Genomic DNA, 21534 nt, shown 5'->3' with positions numbered 1-21534 from the left:
ATCAATCACTCTCTGGGAAGTATTTATCTTTTCCCACTAACTACAAAATGAGTTGAGGATGAATTTAGACTAGACAGCAAACTTCTAGGCTGACCAAAGTCAGGCAAATCTCTTCTTCCATTTCTTTCATTGCAAATTTATTTCTCTGCTAAACGTTGTCACTACATTTGCTTCAAGTTATCTTTGTAATAACTAGCTGTGGAAAGCTCAGCAGAATTCTTCATTATACATATGAAAAGAAAATCTCACCAAATAATTTTACAGATAAAACGATGCAAAATACTGGTATGACAAGGTATGAATAATGGAACTAGAGTACTCCCTTCTGAGGGAAATGCTACTGCCTTCTTGAGAGTTGCATGACTCTCTCTTTTTTTTTTTTTTTTCCTTCTCCTGGGATTAGCAAACCTTACATTATTTGCTGTATGGAGGATCTTCAGCAAACAGAACAGGGAATTCCCCTTAACCATGCCCACGCATACAGAATAGCCTAGTGAAGGAGAATGGTCTCCTTGTAGGCAACAAGGTGAACATGAGCCCTGTGGATAAGGAGGACCTAGCACCCAGTAGGTGTTCTGCAAGGAGTGAGTGAATGTGCAAACTGTTGCTAATTCCTCCTCTGTCTTCGCTAATAGATCTCAAACATCTGTTTGAGATTTTTCTGTGTGTTGGCAGACCTGTGTCAGGTATCAGTGCAGATACAGTCTTGTGACAGCTGTTTTCTAAGCCCATTGACAACAGGCTGTTACAGTTTCAGCACGTGGGAATACTGAGTTGCTCTGCTGATATGCATAAATGCCATACACAGTTACTGGGTAGATGGTTCTGTTATTTAGGCACCATATCTTTTGCAGGGTGCCTACCTCTTTCCACTGGGCACAAACAAACAAGGTACCTATGTCAGGCTCACCAAGTCAGCCAGCCAGAACATGCATCTATTATTTAGAACGACAACATCTCTGCCTGCCATTGGTAGCAGGTGATCTGAAGTCATTACTTAGACACCATAGTCACTAAGATGTCTCTGAAAATATTACTTCTTGCTTCTGATACTTCTAAGAGGTTTTTCTGTGTTTTCTTCATAGCTGTCAAGGAGATTCCATCCTTGTTCCAGAAAGATGCATTTTGTTTACATTTATAAACAGGTGCTGATCCCATCACAGTCATCAGAAATAGTGGAAGGTCCTTAAAGTGTTATAACTGCATTAGGATTTAGGAAGAACTGTTATTCTTTGGGAGGCATAATGTGTTTCTTTCACAGGGGTGTACAAAATGTCAGTAGTATTAGTACAGCATGGGGCTATACGTGGGATAGCCCCATGCCCTATCCTTACTATGACTCTGGCATCTCCTGGTGTTTATAAAGATTAAAACTGTTAAGAGAGCTTTTTTTTTTCTTAAAAAAAAAAAAAAAAAAAAGTAAAATACTTTTTAAAGAAACTACTGTTCAGCAGCATCATAGGAACTCCTGAAAAACCTACCTCTGTTTGATATTTTTTGTCAATTTAAATTCTTACCTTGTGCTAAAGTTAAGATTCCAAATCGTTAATCTAACACACACACGCACACCATAGATAGTGATTAAAAAAAGCAGAGGAGTAGTTAATTCTTAACTTATTTGTTGGAGTTCAAGTTTCTTTATTCTTTGAAGTGGATATCAGTAACACCTAAAAAAATAGTGGAAGAGGCAACTGATTGGCTTTAAATGATGACGTATCAGGAAAGGGGATGGAGAAATCAAATGTAATGTTTCTGAAAAATGGAAGGCCTTTCAGATCACCTGTAAGAAGTTTAAAACTTCTAGTGCTTGTTTAGAGGTGGCCAGATGAAAGCAATTTATAAATGTGGTAAGATAGTGATATGCATCTGACATCAGCTATAAAGACTTTTTGCAGCTTAGTAATAGTCCTATAGATTATGCACCACAGACACCCTTGGGTACTTTATCATGACCAGTGAGTTACTTGAAGATATACCAGATTTTTCAGTTTACTGAGCACCTATTATAAAGTGTTAAAAACATCAAATTACTTAAGACAGTATTCCCCTTACAGGGCAAGTTGTTTTGCATCCCAGATGCACTGTCCTATCAAGACACCTGAATCTTTAGTGCTCATGTGCTCATCTTTATTGGCATGGGGAGTCACAGGATTCATTCACTATTCACATGCTCAAATATTTGTGAATAATACTGTGTTATCTTGTTAGATATTTAACTAAACCAGGAACTGATTGTATCCAAACTTTAACCTACTGCTTTGGTATTATGAAACACCAGTTTGTTTCAAAATGTGAATACATTCAAATAAGCAAGGTTTTTAAAAAATTCTATTTCAGATCACTCTAGATGGAACCGCAGGCAGCCCGTAGTCTGCTCATGATAGCTACCACACAGCAACAACAGCACCACTGGGAACTCATCTTCCCTAAATGCCTAAGATGTCTCATCAGAACCCGGAGGAACAAAATCTGATGAATTTTGCTTTGTAATTTTTAAGCACAGATTAATTTTAGAGACAGCTTAAGTTCAATACATTGGGAAAGAACTTGAGAGGCACTTTTGAGGATTCCAGTCAGCCTGCTTTGCACTGAGATAAGAATGACATGATGGCATCCAGTATTCAAGAGTTGTTAAAAAGGCTTCAGATTTTATAATTAAATATACTTAGATGCATTATTAAAATAAGGAATTTTATAGGGAATCAATTTTTATTCATCATATTGATGGATAAAAACATATAACCATTAAATAATAAAATACCTGAAAGAATTTTTTTTTGTCTTTTATTTAAAAGATATATTTTGAAGACTTTAAATTAGGCATCACTGAAAACATTTATTTAAAATTGTCTGGTAATATTCAGCATCTTGTTTGTAAGTACGTACAAGCAGAATTGTGAGTGGCAGTTCAGCATGACAAAGGCCAATAGAAATCAAAATTCACAACTAAGAAGTGGTGTTTTGTTTGTTTGTTTTAAATATGTGGAGTTGTAGACTGGTTGTTGAATTTTGCTAAAGTGCAAAGAACCAATATCTGCTTTTACACCTATGAGCACCAGGAGGACTGAACACGAAGAACAGTAAACATAAGTTCCCGGGGGCATCTGAGCTTTAAAATCTATAAGTGTATCTGTTTGCACTTACGAATAGCTTTTTGCTTGCTCAGAACAAGCACTGTTAACAGCCCATTTGATATACACAAATAAATGCCTGGACAGTATAACTAGAGACCTGCATAAAATCTTGTATATGCATATCTAAGATTATTTATGCTTTATTATTAGCTACAGATACCCCTAAACAGCATCTTGTATTGAGTTGAATATATTACACAGTCAAATATGTGCAATAATCCAAACAGTGCCAAAGACCCGATCACTCTGTAAAAGTGATGCCACAAACTGCTGCTCACTACCCAACCATCCTCAAGAAGAATTAGAAAAATCAATTCTCTCTAAAGCCACCTGTGAATTAAGACTTTCCAGATCCTTCTGAAGCCTATGCACAGTGCAGGCACCATTTAATGCCCCGTGCTTTTTATTCTTTCTGTCAACAGATAAAGAAGGTGTCTGTATTCTGCTGCAACTTTGCTGTCTTGTATCTTGTTGGTTACCAAATATTATTTCCTGGTCATTCTCAGAGCTGGAAAAAAAGTTCTGAAATATCTGAAGTCCTTTTAATTAAGAAAGCTGTAACGATTTTTCAGCCTTAAAAGCTGCGTCATACCTGAAGACTCAAGTTTTAATTTAGTCTTGCCATCTGAACATACATGTATGAAGTTGGAAGAATTCCAGCTTCCTGAATTCTCATCGCCCTGTCAAGATTAGCATCCAGATGAAGCTGAACTAGCATCTGGATTACGCTGAATCTTAAATAGCTGGCCAAAATTAGCACTTGTCTGACATCTGAATGACAGAAAGCTTGAGTGGGACTGGACTTTTGCCTTCAGGAAAAGGAAAGTCCTTCACTACTGAACATTTGTCTCAAATAGTGAAGCACTGGAACTCTTCAACTCTTCAGTTTGCTGATAACAAAAATGTTCTTTCCATGACCAGCTGTACATTGTGTCCCTTTCTATCAGCCTCACTCCTGACCATAACAATATTTCCATCACTGACCTTCATATTTCATTGCTGCAACTCATACTCAGGAGCTAAGCTCCATGTTATAAAAACCGGCAGTTGTAAAAAAAAAAAAGCAGTTCCATGTATTTAGCAACAGGTCACGGTGAGAACTTTGTCCTGGAGTTCAGCTGGTTATGCACTGAAAGTAGAGATTGATTTCAAAATCTGCCCAGGTAATCAAAGCATTCCATGAAATCAAGTGTAAGCACCAGAGTGCCGTGATATCCCACAACATCTAAATTCTACTACTGCATAAAATTATTGGGAAATAAGGAGCATTCCAGAGCAGATGCAACTGAATTTTTGCAGACAAAGGACTTAAAAACTTTATAATTTGATCTCACAGCGTAAGGAACAAAGCTTATGATCAGTCACAAACTCTCTTCTGAGCTGTCTTTTCTCAAGATCTTATTATACGTACACAAGTATGCACGCACACACACATGATCACACACACGCATATGAAAATGAAGCTATATCTCCTACAAGCTGAGGAGGAAAAGAGATATTTAAATATTGTGAGGAGTTTGGATACTGTGGTAATAAAAGACATAAACAAATATATGTGCAGACATATTTATGGTATGAATTTTTATATCCTAATCCATTATTTATTCTGTTTTGTCTCATTGCACTAAGTTTCATTGTTTCTCAAGACTGAAGGTATGCTAATATGTAATATATCTACTTGGGTTTGGAAATGTAAAGTTTGCCACTTTATGACTGCTGGAGCAACAATTTCTATGCCTAAATAATAAACAATTTTCTTACTGCTTTAATTTCCATCTAACTAGTTGTCTTATTGTGTGTCCAAATCAGAGCTTCCTACAGACTGTTCTTATCCACTATTTCTAGCCTGTTTTCCTAAGGAAAGATTTAAACAACTGTATACCCTACCCATCTGTCTCTCAGACCTACTTTGAGCCCAGTTGAGTTTTGGAAAAATTTGCCAGGAGGTTCAAAGCTCCAAGACAATTTAAGTTCTTCATGAAAATTGGCAGTTTTGGGGTGACACAACTCAGACAGCGGTATCCTTTCAGGAAACAGTCTCAGGGTAAGCTTGGTTTTATTTTCTGTGAGGCTTGTGGGGCTGAGTGTGGCATTCCTGGTTCTGAACAGGGAGGAAGGAGAGAGGAAAACAATGGAGGATGGCTACCTGAGGTTACTGTGGTCTGAAGAGTAGAATGGAGACATTTCATATGCACCAAATCCATATGAAACTAGACATCGCTAATTTTGCTGTTCATGGAGCAACTTGTTCTATGCTTTTTCAGATGAATGCTTTTATGTAATTATTTATTTACTGAATATAACTTCTTCATACAAAACTTCTAACAAATCACAGTGATTAAATAGTATATAGAGAGGATGCAGAGCTGGCAATTCTTAGGTGTTAGTGCAGGAATAATAAGCAAAAGGAAGGAAAACTAGCAATTCCTAATAAAGGGATATATATACAGATATCTGCCATTAAGATGATGACTTTCTGGCAAAATGTACTTGGATAGGATAGCCTAAATGACTTATTGTATACTCTTCACATAAAGAAAAAAAAAAGTGTCACATCAAAAGTCTTTGTATCTCTTCCTATGTCTCTTCGCTCTTTTTTTTTTTTTTTTTTTACACCAGGAACTTTAGTGACCTCTGAATTACGTTTGGTAAACTGTATGAAGCAAAGAGTTTAGCACACTTGCTACTGCTTTCAGTGCTGCTTACAGTCTGTACAACAGAGACAGGGAGGGAAAGAGCATCCTTTTTTCTCTACATGGGTTTTAGAGGACCTAACACTGGAGCATGCTGGCAGGAAAAACAGGGAAAAAAATACATTCCCTGTTCTATAGCAGTTGTCTATCTAAAAAGTGGAGTTCAGATTCCAGTGTCATTTTTCACAGTTCATTCTTATAAAACAATGTGTCTGCATGTTCAAGCGTATTCAAATTGCTTCTGAAATGTTGAAATCAGTTGTGTTAGCCCACTCCACGGATCATGTAGATGTCCTTGCACAAAGACTGAGAAGAAAAGTAGAAAAGTAAATTTCTCTTAAGACATTCTGATGAAAGTGTGGACAATAAAGCTTGCTCTTTCTTGTTTTTGTGTAAAGATTTTTAACAATTTGCATTCATAAGAATAACTGCATTTATTTTTCTTGTTCTGAAGCATCCTTTAGTTTGGAATTTATGAAGCAAATTATACAGTCGAGCTACGTAATCAGTGATGCGGATACAAACATTGCAAGTAAATTGCAAGCACACATGGACGGAATCTGGGATGAGAAATTCAATAAGAATATAACTACTAATGAATTCATCTACCTGCCTTGCAAGATTCTGATGTGCTGAACGAGTGACACGTTCTCTGAGCATTAGTCTGGACTTTTCCTCTGAATAGTCAGAATTAACAGCTGTGGTCAGCTGAGTTCACAGTCTGAGGACTCCGTTTTGTAAAATATTACCTTGATGGTCTGTTTACCTCCTCCTCCGTGAATGCAACTAAACACTGATAGCATTATCATTTTCAGATATCAGTGGTAGTTACCGGCATATGAAGAAAGTCATATTAGTTAACTATATAACTGGTTATTAATTAAATAATCACAAGAAGTCATTCCCCAGACTTTAATAAGGAGTAGAAATGAAGTTATAGCCCTAGACCATAATTTCAGTAGAACTAATAGTAAATTATTTTGGATGAAAAAAGGCTACATTTGGACAACCATATAAAACTGCTGGCACAGTCGTGCACTGCCAGTTTTCCAGCTAGTGTAATGACAGGAATAAATCAGTTGTGACTTAGAAATTATTCCAGGTACATTGTTTTGTCGCATAGAATGAATACTTTTATGTTTCTTATATAGTGATTTTTTTTTTAAGTCCAGCCTGGTTTTCTATGGATTTCTGTCATGAAATTTACCTGTACTATAACTCCTTGATGTCTAAAATGAATGTTATTTTGAAGCATTTTCCTTGCTGCAGGCTGTACTCAAGTGTCCTTTATCACATGGGATATATAACTTTGGTTGTGGTCAGCCACATGACAGAACATTTTTACAGTGCAAATTCATCCCTGCTCCACACTCATTTCTTATAAGAATACCATGCTTTAATGCCCATGCTTGTTGATTTAATTCTGCATGAATCAATCTGTCTTTTAATGCACTGGATGTATTGCTCTGAAGCCACTGAAGATGGGACATACTTCATGTCGTAAGTGACAAACGTGAATATAATTCAAAATGAGTAATGTGTCATTTTACAGATTCTTGTATCTTATTCTGATGTATCCAGGTGTATGTTCCATGAGAAACTGTAGTAAGGGTGAGGTTAAGTAGTGTCTTATTGCATGTTTTGGAAGTAGGCCCATCTATAAAGTAAGATGCAAATTGTAACATTATACAAACTCTATTTTATGTGTTATGGAGTTTAAACCTTTTTCCAAATGCAGAATGGGCTGTCGTAAGATCTCTGTACCTCTCATGTAGTCTCTCTGAGACTTCCTTTTGGCAGTCCTCTTCTTGGATGAATCGCTTTATACTCTGTTCCTCAGCTCTGCTTCCAGAAAATTAGGATATCTTATGCCGTTTTGAATTTACACTTTAAAATACATATTTGCATATTGTATGCCTATAACGTTTGCTGTGGGCATTAATTCAAAAGAACGTATCATGGTCTTTACTCTGAGGCATGTGTGTCTTCAGAGTAAAATGCTGCTCCCTATCCAAGCTTGACAAAACGTTTGAAGCTGATTTGTTTTGTGAACAGTGATCAAAACAGTTCAATATAAATAGGTAATGCGTGAAGCACAGATCCCTCGAGCAGTCCAATTGTCAAGTAAGCTATAAAGTAGATATGATACAGAACAGAGCCATAAATTTGCAAAACCTCTTATTTCCATTTGTTCTCCAGATATCATATTATCTACTGCTTCGTACACTCTAGAGGTTAATGGTTATACAGAATGAGGCATTTTCTGGCCAGCAAGGGAATTAGTTATGGTTAATTACCCTCTGGTAATCTGGTTTGTGGTAGCACCCTTCAAGGCTAAGCTAATCAGTAGATAAAAAATCCTACTACCCGTCATCAGTAAAGACTGGATGGAGCTCGTGTGTTGTTGTTATACAATAGTAGGGAATGGCAGAATGCCTTTAACTAGTCGGATTTCCCAGGACTCTCCTACGTAACAGTCCCATGGAAAAAGCCCTGCACTTACAGGTAAAAAGCTGCTGCTTCATTCTGCCTGCACAGAGAGAGACTAACAGTCCCATGGAAAAAGCCCTGCACTTACAGGTAAAAAGCTGCTGCTTCATTCTGCCTGCACAGAGAGAGACGTAACTTCCCCTAGGGGAAAACCAGGCGCAAGATGAGTAATTAGAGAAACATGCGTGAATGCAGCATTCAGTGTAGATGTGCTACGTGCGAAAGAGAATACCTAGTAAGGCAGTTTTTCGTAATGGTACAAAAAATAAAATAAAATAAAATAAAACAAAACAAAATAAAACCGATATTTCCAGGTAGGTCACTTACAGTATTAGAAAGTATCTCAGGATCGATTATTTTCCCTCCCTCTTTTTTCACCCGGACTTGCCAAAGGCAAACTTTGTTTACGCTTGTTTATGAGGCAGTGCTCCCCACAGGTCTTCCCCCGACCCTGCTGCTCTCCACCAACACTGCCATAAACCTATGAAAGACTGCAGTAGTCACGAACGGAAGCCGGAATTTTCACACAACACGTTTCCCATCAGAGTCCCCTCAAGCGCGGTGTTATCTCCTTTCCACACACGGAACCTTTCCCAGCCACCCTCACCCTCACCCTCACCCTCACCCTCCTCCTCACCCTCTTCCTCCTCCTCAGAGAGGCCTGTTTAACCGCCAGGCACAACCGCCCCGCAGCGAGCCGAGCCCCGCCTCGGGCTTTCCAGAGCCGGGCTACCCCCAACTCCTATCTCCACGAGCTAAATCAGAGGGCACCGCCACCTTTATTTCTTTACGAGCAGTCAGCACAGAAAAGTGGGGGGCAATGGGACACCGCCGGGCTGAGGGGACAGCCACGCTACCCACCCTCCCCCCCCCCAACGTCCGCCCCAACGTCCGCCCCAACTGCCATCCACGCTCCCCTCGCGCCCCACCCCTCCCCTCCCGGCGGGTAGGCGAGGCGCGCATGCCCTCGGTGTGGGCGGTGACGGCGCATGCGCGTGGGCCCCGCCGCCCCGCCCCCGTGGGGGCCGCCGCAGAGCCGTGGCGCGAGCCGGCGGCGGGCAGCGCTGCCCTGAGGGGAGCCGGGCAGGGGGGGCGGCGGCGATGTCCGCCTGGCGGGGCTCCCGCTGCGGCTCCCTCTGCCTCGGCGGCCGGGCGGCCGCTCGCCGCTCCGCGCTGCTTCGGCAGCGGGCAGGGGCCGGGACAGGGACGGGGTCGTGCTCCGCTAACGGCGGAGGTCTCCGGGCTGGGGCTGGCGGGTTCCGCCCGTCGCGGGTGGCGGTGGTGGCCAAGACGACGCGGTACGAGTTCGAGCAGCAGCGGTACCGCTACGCCGGGCTCTCCGAGGACGACCTCCGGCAGCTGGTGAGACGGGGGGGGGGTGTGTGTGTGCCCTCGCTCTCGCTTCCTCGCTTCCTCCCGCTCCCTCACTCCCCGCTCCCTCAGCCGTCGTTTATTTCCCTAAAAGCTCCCCGGGGTAAACAGCCGCGTCCATCCGTCCCCTTACAGCTCCGCAGAAGCCTTTTCCTTGTGTTTCAGACGCGCTCAGTACGAAAACAGGTGGCAGGCTGAGGGGAGCGGTTATCTGGAGGTGTCGCGTTGGACGTGGTGCTCAGGGACAGGGTTTAGTGGGTGACATTGGTGGTAGGGTGGTGGTTGGACCAGATGACCCTAGAGGTCTTTTCCAGCCTTAATGATTCTCAGCACCCGGTGCCTTTTGGCTTCAGTACGCCTCCTGTCCTGGTGGCTGTCTCCCTCCAGGCCTTTCTCCGTGTCACCCCCACCAGGGGATACAGGACAGTGCCTGCTGGAGCTGATTTGGCTGCAGCAGAACAGGTCATGAGCCCCTGCTACTGTCTTTACCCTGAATGCAGTCGTTAATTTGGGTCTGTTCCAGACTTTGGTTGGTTGAAATTTGCAAATGGGTTTAATTTCTGTAGGATGAACAGATGACAGGTTTGCATTGCCTTGCTTTGTGAAGAGCAAGGATTAAAGAGTACAGTATCTAAAGTAAGACAATTCTTTATGTTTTCTAATTACATTTTCTAACATCTCTCTTTGCACTTGAGGTGGCCATCCATCTTCGGTGGAATTCCTGTCCTAACACTTGATGTGTTCCATAAAGCTCTCTAAGTAGTCAAACTGGATACGTTACCACATTTAACATGGAAATGTATCAGCCTGTGTTCTTACTGCCACCGCATGTAGCTGAAGTGTCCCTGTACCTGCTTTTCTGCCTTAGAAAAGCAGTGCCTCATCTATGAGGCTGCTCTTCTATGTTTAAGCATCTCTTGAGGAGGCATTTCTTGCAGTGAAGTATATAGAGAATCAGCTTGATCCCTCATTGCACAATGTAACCCAAAAATATAAAATTTGCTTGTTTTTCACCCTCCCCTAACTACTTGTGTACAGGCAAGGCTGGAGCAGTGAATCAGTTAGTGAGCAATGTTGTTAGTAAGCGCTGAACATCCTGGAAGGTGCTCTTGCCTGAATGTAGAGCTAGCTGCAGTTCTCTTCTCCCCAAAACAACTGTTCTGCAGGATGGGTAACCTGTAGCAGCTGAAGATGCATTAAAAACAAAAAAGTAACCCTGGATGCACACTGCCTGATTGCAGTGGTTGTGGAGGCATCTTAGAGTGTGCCCTTTTGGGGATAATTGCAGGTATAAGAATTCTCCATGTGCAGGGTGTTCTTATTCTAGAACTGGTGCCTTTTTAAAAATCTAGCTTCCCCTTCAGAGTACCTCCATGTGAGGAATTGCAGCAGTAAAACTCAGTGTCTCCAAGTAGCCAAAGTCTAACTTGCTTAAATGCGTGTTTGCCAGTATTTATTTAGGTTCTTTGGGTGGGGGTTGGGGTGTGGAGTACAAAGATTTGTGCAAGAATACTGAAGATCTTTTCCAGAATTATATCTTTGAAATATGACAGGAAATACTGGAGTGAAGACAGCAAGGAGAATTGCCCTTGCTCACGTTTTTAGCTGACTGGTAATAAATGTACATGTTTACAGTCTGCTGTGACTTGGGTCTCAGATTTTTTCCCTTGGTCTCTGAGCTAACAGCAGTCTCAGCAAACACACTAGATGAAGGCTCAGAAGGTTCTTACTCTGTCTCGGGTGGTCAGCAATCTGTGCAAAGTGTACTTCCTTGTCTGTGCCACATTTGTTAAGGGCAGCCTTGGAACTTGATGTTTTTTGTTTCCTGAGGTTAGTTGCGCTCTATTTCTATTCCCTTTGTCCTCGCTTCTCTGCTGAAGACTGCAGAAGCTGGTCCCAAGGCTGCTGGTGTCCCCAAAGCCGAGGCCAGTGCACACTGAGAAGTGCAGGATGTCCCTGCTGTCGCCACCCAGGGTGACTCTCAGTTTAACCTGAAGGCCACGAAGCAGACGTGAATCTGGCATGGGAGGTTAGTCACACAGAAAGGTGAGACAGGGAACAAGGTGGGAATCGAGGCTCACACAGAAGACTGTGGATGATGAGGTGGTGGCAAAGAATGGAAGTGAACGTATACAGAAGTGTGGCTCGCCTGGTGGTGTAAGCTGCTAGCGACCCAGGAGGGGTGGTGGTGAGGACTGCGTTATTTTTGCAGGGGCTCAGGTGATCCTGGAGCTCGGTTGTGTGTGGCAGTGTTGCAGTGTGAGGAATGCCATACCAGCAGAGGAGTACACGGTCTGTCACAGATCTTCAGGTGTCCAGACACTGGAAATCTTTAATAAGGAAGTCCGATTTAATACCTCTAAAGTACCTTTTAAGTGTTGATGGCTTACATTTGGGACATGTTACCTGGAGTCATTTGCCTGCTGGCTGTGAGCAGAAGAGATACTTGCAGTTCTCTGGAAGGTAGCTGACATGCCCACATGCAAGCATCAGACTTCAGTGTAGGACAAATAATGGTGGTTGTGGGCTTAAGCAGTTGTGCCTGATTGCTGAGACAGGAAATTTAGGTGCTGCAGTCAGTGTGTTTATGCATGAAGGCAGAAAATACAGTAAGCCACTTAATGCAGAAGTGACACTGCGTATGTGCCTTTGAGCCTCAAATTAAATAGCACTTGTTCTATGTTTAAAGAAGCTAAATATAAATCATTGGCACAATCCAATGTATATGGAAAAAATATAAATCATAGCACATATCATATGTATTATGCTATATAAATTGTAGCATACTCCATGAAACAGGCTCTCTTGGTATAGAAGCTGACTGACACTTCTAATAGGAAATGCAGGCCCTTAGGAGCTGTGGCCTGGCTTCTTCTGTGGCCTTTTTTTGGACACACCAAGTGATTTGTACTATACAAACACTGTTAAAGGTTGCAAGTCAAAGCAACAAGGTCAGAATTCCTGGATTCTTTCTCAATGCAAATAGACAGGAGAGGTGAAGAAACAACCCAGACAGCAAAAAGGCAGAACAGATGGGGGAGAGATGATGAGAGAGAGTAAACACCGAGAGTATTTAGGAGATCTGTAAAAGATTAAATCTTTCATTGCATCTCTACATACGTGTCATGCATGCTTTTCTCCAAGTGGTTGTTTTCGTGTATCTTATGGCAGATGATCTTGCACACTTAAAAATAAGTCTTGAAGCTGCTGATAACCACACCTAGACATGTCTGACTTTTGTCATGAGTATTCTAAGTCTGAACTATTCTGAAAAGGGTGATTAAATGCTTTGAATGTAACTTACACAGGAGATGTTTTCAGTATCTTTAGTTTTGAAAGGAAATTAGAGATGTGTAACAGTATTTCTCATCTGATACCTGGGAAGAAAAATGCCCCCAAATAACCCAGCACTTAATGATGCAACATTTTTTAAAGCATCTTGCATCATATCATGCAGGAGCTCTTGTATTTGCTCTGCTGAGGTTTGAGGAGACTATTGTATTTCTATTACTATACTACTTGTATTTCACTTGCAGTTATTAGCTATAAGTTAAATAAAAATATTACTTGTTTTCCTAAGTCCCTACAAATAGTTTGTTTACCATAATTGACAGCGGCTTGAATTTAGTCTAACCTGGAAGGTTGGACTGGCATCTAAATACAGCCGGTTGCAAAAAACGAACGATCCAGTCTGCTAATACTGAAAGCTACTGGAAGAATTTCAGTGTTGAAGAATTGTGCTGGAAGAATTTCACTGCCACTTACAGCCCTTTATTTCACTCTCAGAAAACTCATACAGAGCAAGCAATGCTGTCTTCCTTATATAATTCTCAGAGAAATCATTGTCCCATTAATAGGTAAAGCTAGTTTCCTCAGAGTCCTGTTTTTTCCAGCTTGACAGAGCAATTGACATGTAACTGCTGACTTGTCACTGCTGGAACGTATTTAGGAAAGATCAGTTAGCTGTCCAAACATGCTTCATATGCAGTTTTAACTACCTTTGAAACATCTTGTCAAGTGAAATGTTGCTTTTTTTTTTTTCTTAATTGGAGGAAGATGATTTAATGTGGACTGCAGTTGATAGGCTGTTTTGACTGTTTTATGTGTCTTTGAAATGGCAAGGGAAAGCAAGGAATTGAAGCTTTGGAACAAGTTTTGGCTCTTTTGGACCACTGCAACAAACTGGCAGGGATGGTCATCCTGAAAATGTGAAGTTTTTACATCTTTCTTGAAAACTGGTAGCTGGGATAGAGAAAGGCCACTGTTGCAATGTCCTGCTGCCTCTGAAAGAGGCACGATGTGAGCTCATCATTAATATAGGGCACCGAAAACATACTAAGCAGAACTGGTCAGGAAGGGAGGTGTTGTCCGTTCCTCCCAGCAGATGGGAAGGCCTCAGCTGGAGCTTGTGAGTGCACCAAGATACAAAATCCATTAAAGGGTGCGTGTATGCATGTGTGCGTGCACTCAGCCCTCCTTAATTTAGATTTTTCCAGTACCAGCTGCTACTGATCTATGCACTATAGTCTTCATATCTAGAGACTTCCCACTTAAGGAAAATAAACTATTTTATCTCCTACTGGATAAGTGATTTTTTTTTTTTTAATTACAGAAAGTTCATTACCTTCTTTCACATTAGATGGCAAAAAGATAGCATTTTTTTGGTATCGTTTCTGAATAACCTTTCCTAACTAGTAGAGTTTCAGGTTTCTGAGTTTCATACTGCTATACCAAGGCACTCTTTTCAGCAACTAGTCAGGCTTTTTGTTCTCTAGATTTCTGTTTGAGATCTGCATTTCAGTCCAAATGCCTGTGATCCACTAGGATACTATTCAGAGAATGTTACTCAGGTATTTTTAAAACACTAGTATTTTTATAATCACAAGGAAGGTAGTAGAAAGGAAAAGTAATATGCAAAATGAAGAGTTCAACCAAATTTGAATTTTTAAATGAAATCAGGTAACCCATTTTTTCAAAAATGTAAAGCCTTTGTATTTTCTTCTTAAAACTTGAGCTATTTGAAAAAGCAGTAAGCTTTAGGGTGCATATTGACCTGTGGATTCAATTGTATTGTATAAGAAGGTAGTATTTTTAACGGAGACTTAATTAACAAATGAGGTAGTGACCTGAAGCTTTTCATCATTCTGATGAATTCAGACTAGCTATCTGTGTTGCTTGTTCTGTAATGTGAACTGTGCCAGCAGATTATCCTCTGCGGAGTGCATAAAGAGTGTTTAAAAACTGGCAGAACTATAGTTGACTCCACCTCACCCTGAAAAGGAAAAAAAAAAACAACAAAAAAAACAACTATCTGCTGAATTTGAAGCATGAAGAAGTCAAGATGGATTACAGTATGTTGCAATTATATAAAGCTAGAGATGCTTTTTCATAAATAAAAAGTTGGAGCTACTTTACTGAAAACACTGAGGTGGGTATAACTGTAGTTCGTGTTATACAATCACAGAGTGGTTTTAGTTTTGAAACTTCATATACATGCCTTGGTGTTCAGTAGGTAGGGTTGCTGCTTTATTTAAAAACAATGAACACAACCTTTTAGGTTGTCATTCTGTCATGAGAGGAGTCTGGAAAATGACTAAAACATAATTCCTTTTCCAGCAGTGTTTGTTTTTCCAACACCCCATTCAAATATACTTAGTCATATATAGTAAATAGATGTGAAAGTAGGGCGTTCTGGTGTGCCTAAATTAAACTTCAGCTATCTCATCAAGGATCTAATAATTTTTAGCCAAAAAGGGCTTTTATTTTTTTGGAGTCTTTTATATTGTTTTTAACTAATTAATGTCATAAATCACAACGAGTTATGTTAGTATCATACTGAAAGATTAAATTGCCCGGACTGCTAGAAAACTGTTAATGCAGAAAGTAGCTACTGATGTGTTTATAACTAACACAACATGTTCTGTATTAGCCTTCAAATTACAAACCATTATGTGGATTCTTCAGTTGTGGTTAAAATGGCAATATTTTAATTTAGTAGATGAACCCTTAAATAGTCCATGGCATTATTACTTTTGTTCACCTGTAGATAAAACACCCCAAGGCAGCATCTTTAAACGCTTCAGGGAAATAATGTTGCCAGCTTCACTTAGCAAGTGCAGAGATTGTGAAAGTCAGCTGCTACAGAAGTAATGGATTACAAAATGCTACGATACACAAAACACCTCATAAGCATTACTCTTGTAGTAGATACGAGGCAGCATTTGAAAGGCTGTCACTGTATAATGAAAGAGTGAGGTCTAAGTTGCTGGGAGGAAAAAAGTGCAAGGGAAGTGTAAGCAAAATGTTTCCTAGCTAAAGCAGCTCACTGGTATACTTCAGAATGAGAGATGGCATACAGCACTGTTAGAAACACAGCATACAGGAAGGCCAAACTACTGGGAACAGTTTGTATAGTAACTCATGACCCAGACTGGGAAGGAAGAGAGGAACTGGGCTTAATGCCTGCAGCCTGCAACTCAGCAGTACTTGGAAATTGGAGACTCAATTCACGTTGAAAGCTTTGTAGAGAAATTAAACATTGAGCCTCGGTTGTCCTCAGCAGGACTTTGTTTTGGAAAGTTGTATCTTTCTTTGCTACTTTAGCTGAGGCAAATGATCGTTATTAAAGCTGTCCTATAAACAAGACGTTGAGTTCGTGAATTGTACTTTTTAGCTATTAAATTGTTTGAAATCAATGCATTGTAAGTTCACCCAGGACCTGCCTCTTCTCAGTGAAACTGTTTCTTAGGTTTGCTTCAGAGCATTCCTGCTATTTGGGGTTACCTGGAGTGAATGTCCCTGGAAGATCTGAGTGTCCCAGAATGGGTTAATCCACTTGCACTGCAGGTATGATTGTGCTGAAGCCTGTCTTTTTGTTAGCAAAATTTTCAGCCATGGGCTTATCAAACAAAGCATCAATTCACTGCACCTGGAGTCTTTCAGTAAAGGCTTAAATTTGACAAATTATTTTCCAAATGTGATGATCATAGTCTTTTTTTTTTTTTTTTTTTTTACCTCTAACAAAACCACGGAAGATTGTACTTGATGCATTTAGTATTTGTAGTGCAAAAGCAAGTCGGAGAACATACTTTACTTTTGAGAAGTTTAAGAAGTTGGGTGACTCCCATGAAAGCCATAAGTTAGTATAAATATAGCAACTGAAGCTTGTAAACAGTCAGTGTTTGTCGTCTGGATAATTCTTATGCAGTTACAAGAAGTTGAGGTGGGCATGCTGTCATACACTTACAATGAAGGCTGATACTGTTCCCAAATGGGGTTATCTGTTCTATGAACCTAGAAATTTGAATCCCCTGTCAGTTCAAGACAATGCTGGAAAACTTCCTGAAGATTCAGGGTTGTGGTTGTGCCTCTTGCAGGCCCTTTTCTCTGGCGTGCTTGCAACGTGCCTCCAAGGTGCAGGTTTCCACTGGGCAGCTTCTACCATGACCAACTGCTTGGTGTGTTTTACCTTTGCCTTTTGCACATCATTCTCTAAAATCCAGAAACCAAGCCATGCTTTAATCCCAATACATTTGTATGCAGGTTGTTTTTGTAGTACAAAATTGGGAAGCTTAATGTGTGGTTGAACTTTTAAATACAGGTGAGGAGAAATGAGAAAGCTCAATGTTTGCCTGTCTTGTGAGGAAAACCGTGCTTGTTTTTAACATGAGAAATGAAGATTTAATATGTGTAGTAGATAACACTAGAGCATAGGAAAACTGCTCGCATGTAATTATAGATTGCCAGTCTTAGACCCTGGTCCTTTAAGGAAAAGTTGAGTCAGTGTTTCTTATTTGTCAGGGAAACTGAGTGTATTGGTTGAATTGCATACTATATTCAAAGCTGTTTCTAGTTTTGGAAAAAGAAGAAACAATTTGAAAGCTGAGTGGCCTCTCAAACTGCCTTCTTTTGGAAGGAGTATTGTGACAATTGTAAATCAGAGCTTCCTCCAAAGGGTGCAGCTTGCCAGTTATCTTCATGTAGAAGGGCAGCACAAGAAGAAGGGAAGTCCTTGGCTTTGTACTGCACTGGCAAGCACTGTTCTGCAACAACTAAGCCATAAATCAGTGTGTTATCAACTCTGTTTTCATCAAAGATCCGAAACACAGCATCATATGAGGCTCTCTGAAGAAAATTAACTCTATCACAGCAGAAAACAGTTCAAATCCTCCTGTTATTCCATACCATTGGCATTATGCACAGGTCACACACTTTCCAGTACATGTTGGTTAATCACCAACATTTGATTAATACACAGATATCATTTCCTTATTTTGGGGACCACTCCGTGAAATGTCTGTAAAACGTGCACTGAGCTCTCTCAGTCTGTGACTGAGCTTCTCTCTGTTTGTGTGCTCACTCGGGACAGGAGAGGCGGTGTGTTGTGTGGAGTTACTGGATGCCAAAGCCACCTCGGGTCTGGTCACTGCTGCACTTGCTCTGCTTCTCGTGAGGCTCATCCTCTATTGGTTTGAGTAGTTCCTGTGATGGAACTTACTATAACGTGCAACTCGGATCATGGGTTATAACAACTCAAAGGTATACATGTTACAATCTCCACCCTGGTCCCTTTGGACCAGGCTGCAGCATTTAACATTGCCATGAACTCTGGCCCTTGCTCCTGGCCTGGCTAGAGGCAAGGGGTTCCTGCTGTAGTTCCCCCTAGGGGTTCCTTCCTGTAACATACTACTCAAATCATGGGATGGGTTAACAACATTTTAAAGGTGTATCCGTTACAGTCTTTACCTCTTGTCCTTTGGGGCCAGGCCTTAAGGTTTAACATTGCAAAGAACTCCTCCCCTCGCCCCTGCTCCAGCCTGGGCCTGTCCCTTAGAGGTGTACATGCACCTGTATGGCCTTATCCAGGAGCCACAGTCCCTTTAGAGGTCTGCCTACTATAATGTGGACTTATCCACAGTCACTCTGAGGTGTACCTGCTCTGCGGTGCCCTTTTCCATTGGCCACACCTTTCAGAGGTCCCTTCAGACACCTGCTGTGTCATGGTCTTCCCCATGGCCACAGACACTTCAAGGTGTTACAGCGTGGCCTTATCCACGGCCACTGCAAGGTGTACCTGCTGCAGCATGGACTTCTCTGTGGCCACAGGCACTCTGGGGTGTACATGCTCCCATGTGGGCTCGTCCACAGGTCGTGGTCCCTCTGACTTGAGTTCACTCTGGAGCTCCAGCCTGTCCAGTAGAGCAGCACGGGGACAGCAGCGATGTCCTGGCCATCACCCAGCCCTGGCAAGTGGCTGTGGCTGTTATCAGGACGTTCCCAGGTACAGCAAAGAAAGATGATGAGGATTGTGGCCAGCAGCAGCAGCAAAAGCAGTCACTGACAAGCACTGGAATCTAATATACAGTAAGGCAAGCAAGCCCTGTGGCAAGCATGGGAGCCTGCCAATTGGCAGCTAAGCAGAAGTAAAGTCTAAATTCGGTCTAGCATGCTTCAGTCAAATCTGTCATTGCTTTGAACCCTTGGGGCACCACAGAGGGCTGGTGGCTTAACCCCAGCAGTCAGCTCAGCACCACACGGCCGCTGGCTCGCCCGCTCTCCCCAAGTGGGATGGGGGAGAGAAGCAGAAAGGTAAAAATGTGAGAACTCACAGGTTGAGATAACCCTTGAGGGAGCTGTTCCCCCCTTCCTCCTCCTTTACTCCAATTTTATCTTTCAGCACACCACCACACAGTGTGGGACACCCCTTTGGCCAGCCCAGGCCAGCTGTCCTGGCCCTGTCCCCTCCCAGCTCCTGGTGCACCCCCAGCCCCTTGCTGGTGGAGCAGCACGAGGAGCTGAAACGCCCTGGGCTCTGCGTGAGCACTGCTCTGCAACAGCTAACATATCAATGTGTTTTCATCAAAAATCCAAACCACAGCATTATACCAGCCTCTGTGAGGAAAATAACTCTATCCCAGGCAAAACCATGACTGTGGTAAAAGCTTTCTTTAGACATTCAGTGCAGGCCTTTCCTACTTATGGCTCCTGAGGGAGCACAGCTCCATCAAAGAGCACATTCTGCTCATCGTAGTGTGTTCTCCAATGCAAGGTCTTTTGGAAGCGTTCTCCACACTGCATCTCTGCTGTGATATTTAAGAACACTGCTAACATGAGGCCTGAAGGTATTTTTGGCTATTTTGTCCCTGTTTTCATATGCTAGTACACTTTCATTTAGAATAGCTCTCATGTTTATAAGCTAGCATTTTATTTTTCAATTTTGCATGCTGTAGAGGTCAGATTAATAGGTGTATAGTTGTACTTGTTTCTTCTCTCTCCATGAATACTTCTGCTTTTTTTGTACTTCTGATGATACCACCCTTAGCTGAATATCCTTATGTTCTAAGCCATGTTTCTTGTGTGTTTTGCCCTTGCTCTCCTTACAGGGATAAGGAACAGCTTGTTCCTGTTTGGTAGCCTTAGCAAGTAAAACTAGGTAAGCATTGCATTTCCTGTGTTATAGTCCATATCTTCTTTTCATTGGTACTTTCAGTTTCTTTTGCCATTACTGATATTTCCTGGTAACCACAGAAAGAAATTATTTAACCTGCTGTGCAGGACTGCAGACCTGTGTGTGACCCCCTCATGTAGGATTTTACATCTTCAACATAAATTCCAAGCCTGTCCCAGCCTGAAGATCCTGAGCTCTGTAGGACTAGCATTTTATTTTCCAGCCTGTCCAGAAAGTCAGTCTTCAGTTTGGCAGTTTTTTGATGAGAACATTTTTCTGTAAAATGTCAGAGCTCTGTTGTTTCTCTTCGAGTATTAACGAGGATTTTTTAAATAAACCTGAAGAAACATCCTTTTACAAAGTTACTTTTGTAGGTGTTATGAGGCATTTGGTATAATTCCATTTTTCTTCAGTTAGACTTGATGCTTTTATCAGATTGCTCCTCCATACAGCTTGCGATACCTAACAAACTCAACACTGGGCTGTGATAATAGTTTTATGTTTTCTCATGTTTTAGCCAAGAATGTCAATATTTAGTATAAAGCTACCTGTTAGACATTCTGTGCCCTCAGATCCTAAAATTACAACTGCAGTTGTCATTGCCTTGTCTTTTATGTACTCAGCTATCTGAACATTTAACAATGTAAATAGTAAAGATTAATACATGCTTTTTCCCCTTAAAAGTCAGATGAGTGTTTGTGCACTGTACTCAGTCACTGCAGCCACCTTTCTGCCTTGCTTGCGAGGTAGTTGTGGAGACAGACACTGTTCAAATGCTTTTGAATCGTTTTTCCTAGTGACAGCAATTTGAAGATATTGAATGCAGTTTGCTCTTTCTTTTTGGCTGTAGTTGTAGAGTTAGCTATCACAGCAGAGGCTTTGAGGGAGACAGCGAATTCCCTTCACCCGTATCTGTTTGTATCTCCCTACTTCAGTGCAAGTAGGGAGGCTGTGACACTCGCTGCTGGATTTTGAAAGCTGAGTGGCCTGCCAGACTCCTTTCTTTTGGAGGGAGTGCTGTGGCAGCTGTAAATCAGAGCTTCCTCTGAAGGGCAGACAGCTTGCCTGCTGTCTTCACAGAGGAGGCCAGGAGTAGAACTTGAGGGCCTTCCTGAAGAGTAGTTGGTAAGGACCAACTCTGGCACTGGCTCGCGGGCCTGTCTGAACAGGAGGCTTGAAGTCAGGCTCTGCTGTGGCGTGAGCTTCTCCGTACATCAGGAATTTCTGCCAGGCGCTCTCCAGGGAGATGGTTGTGAGTGCATCAGCTGGGTTGCCTGATCTTTGCCTCCAGCTCTTCGGAAGTGAGAAGGAGGCCGTGGTCTCAGTCTGTCTTACTGCCTCAGCATCACAGAGATCTTCTAAGAAGTAACATTGTGATAGTTTAGTATGGCACTGAGGT

At 41.7% G+C, this 21534-nt stretch overlaps 2 protein-coding genes across 6 annotated transcripts in view; both read left to right on the top strand.

Annotated features, from left to right (window-relative positions):
- Positions 1-5698, top strand: part of RANBP3L (RAN binding protein 3 like) — a 42128-nt gene extending 36430 nt beyond the window's left edge. The window contains exon 16 of one of the 4 annotated variants that reach the window (XM_040542229.1): positions 2338-5698. In XM_040542229.1, the coding sequence (XP_040398163.1) occupies positions 2338-2381 (44 nt within the window). In that variant the 3' untranslated portion in view covers positions 2382-5698. Of the gene's footprint in view, positions 1-1085; positions 2294-2337 lie in introns of those variants that run through there. The other 3 variants (XM_040542225.1, XM_040542228.1, XM_040542224.1) reach the window with 3 other exon arrangements.
- Positions 5699-9354: 3656 nt separating this feature from the next.
- The window catches only part of NADK2 (NAD kinase 2, mitochondrial), a 33104-nt gene continuing 20924 nt past the window's right edge, over positions 9355-21534 (top strand). The window contains exon 1 of one of the 2 annotated variants that reach the window (XM_040542221.1): positions 9355-9679. In XM_040542221.1, the coding sequence (XP_040398155.1) occupies positions 9419-9679 (261 nt within the window). In that variant the 5' untranslated portion in view covers positions 9355-9418. The remainder of the gene's footprint in view (positions 9680-21534) is intronic. The other variant, XM_040542220.1, reaches the window with a different exon arrangement.

The sequence above is a fragment of the Cygnus olor genome, chromosome Z (genome assembly GCF_009769625.2).
Source record: "Cygnus olor isolate bCygOlo1 chromosome Z, bCygOlo1.pri.v2, whole genome shotgun sequence".
In the NCBI taxonomy this organism is placed as follows: domain Eukaryota; kingdom Metazoa; phylum Chordata; class Aves; order Anseriformes; family Anatidae; genus Cygnus; species Cygnus olor.
This window is presented reverse-complemented; position numbering and strand designations above follow the sequence as displayed.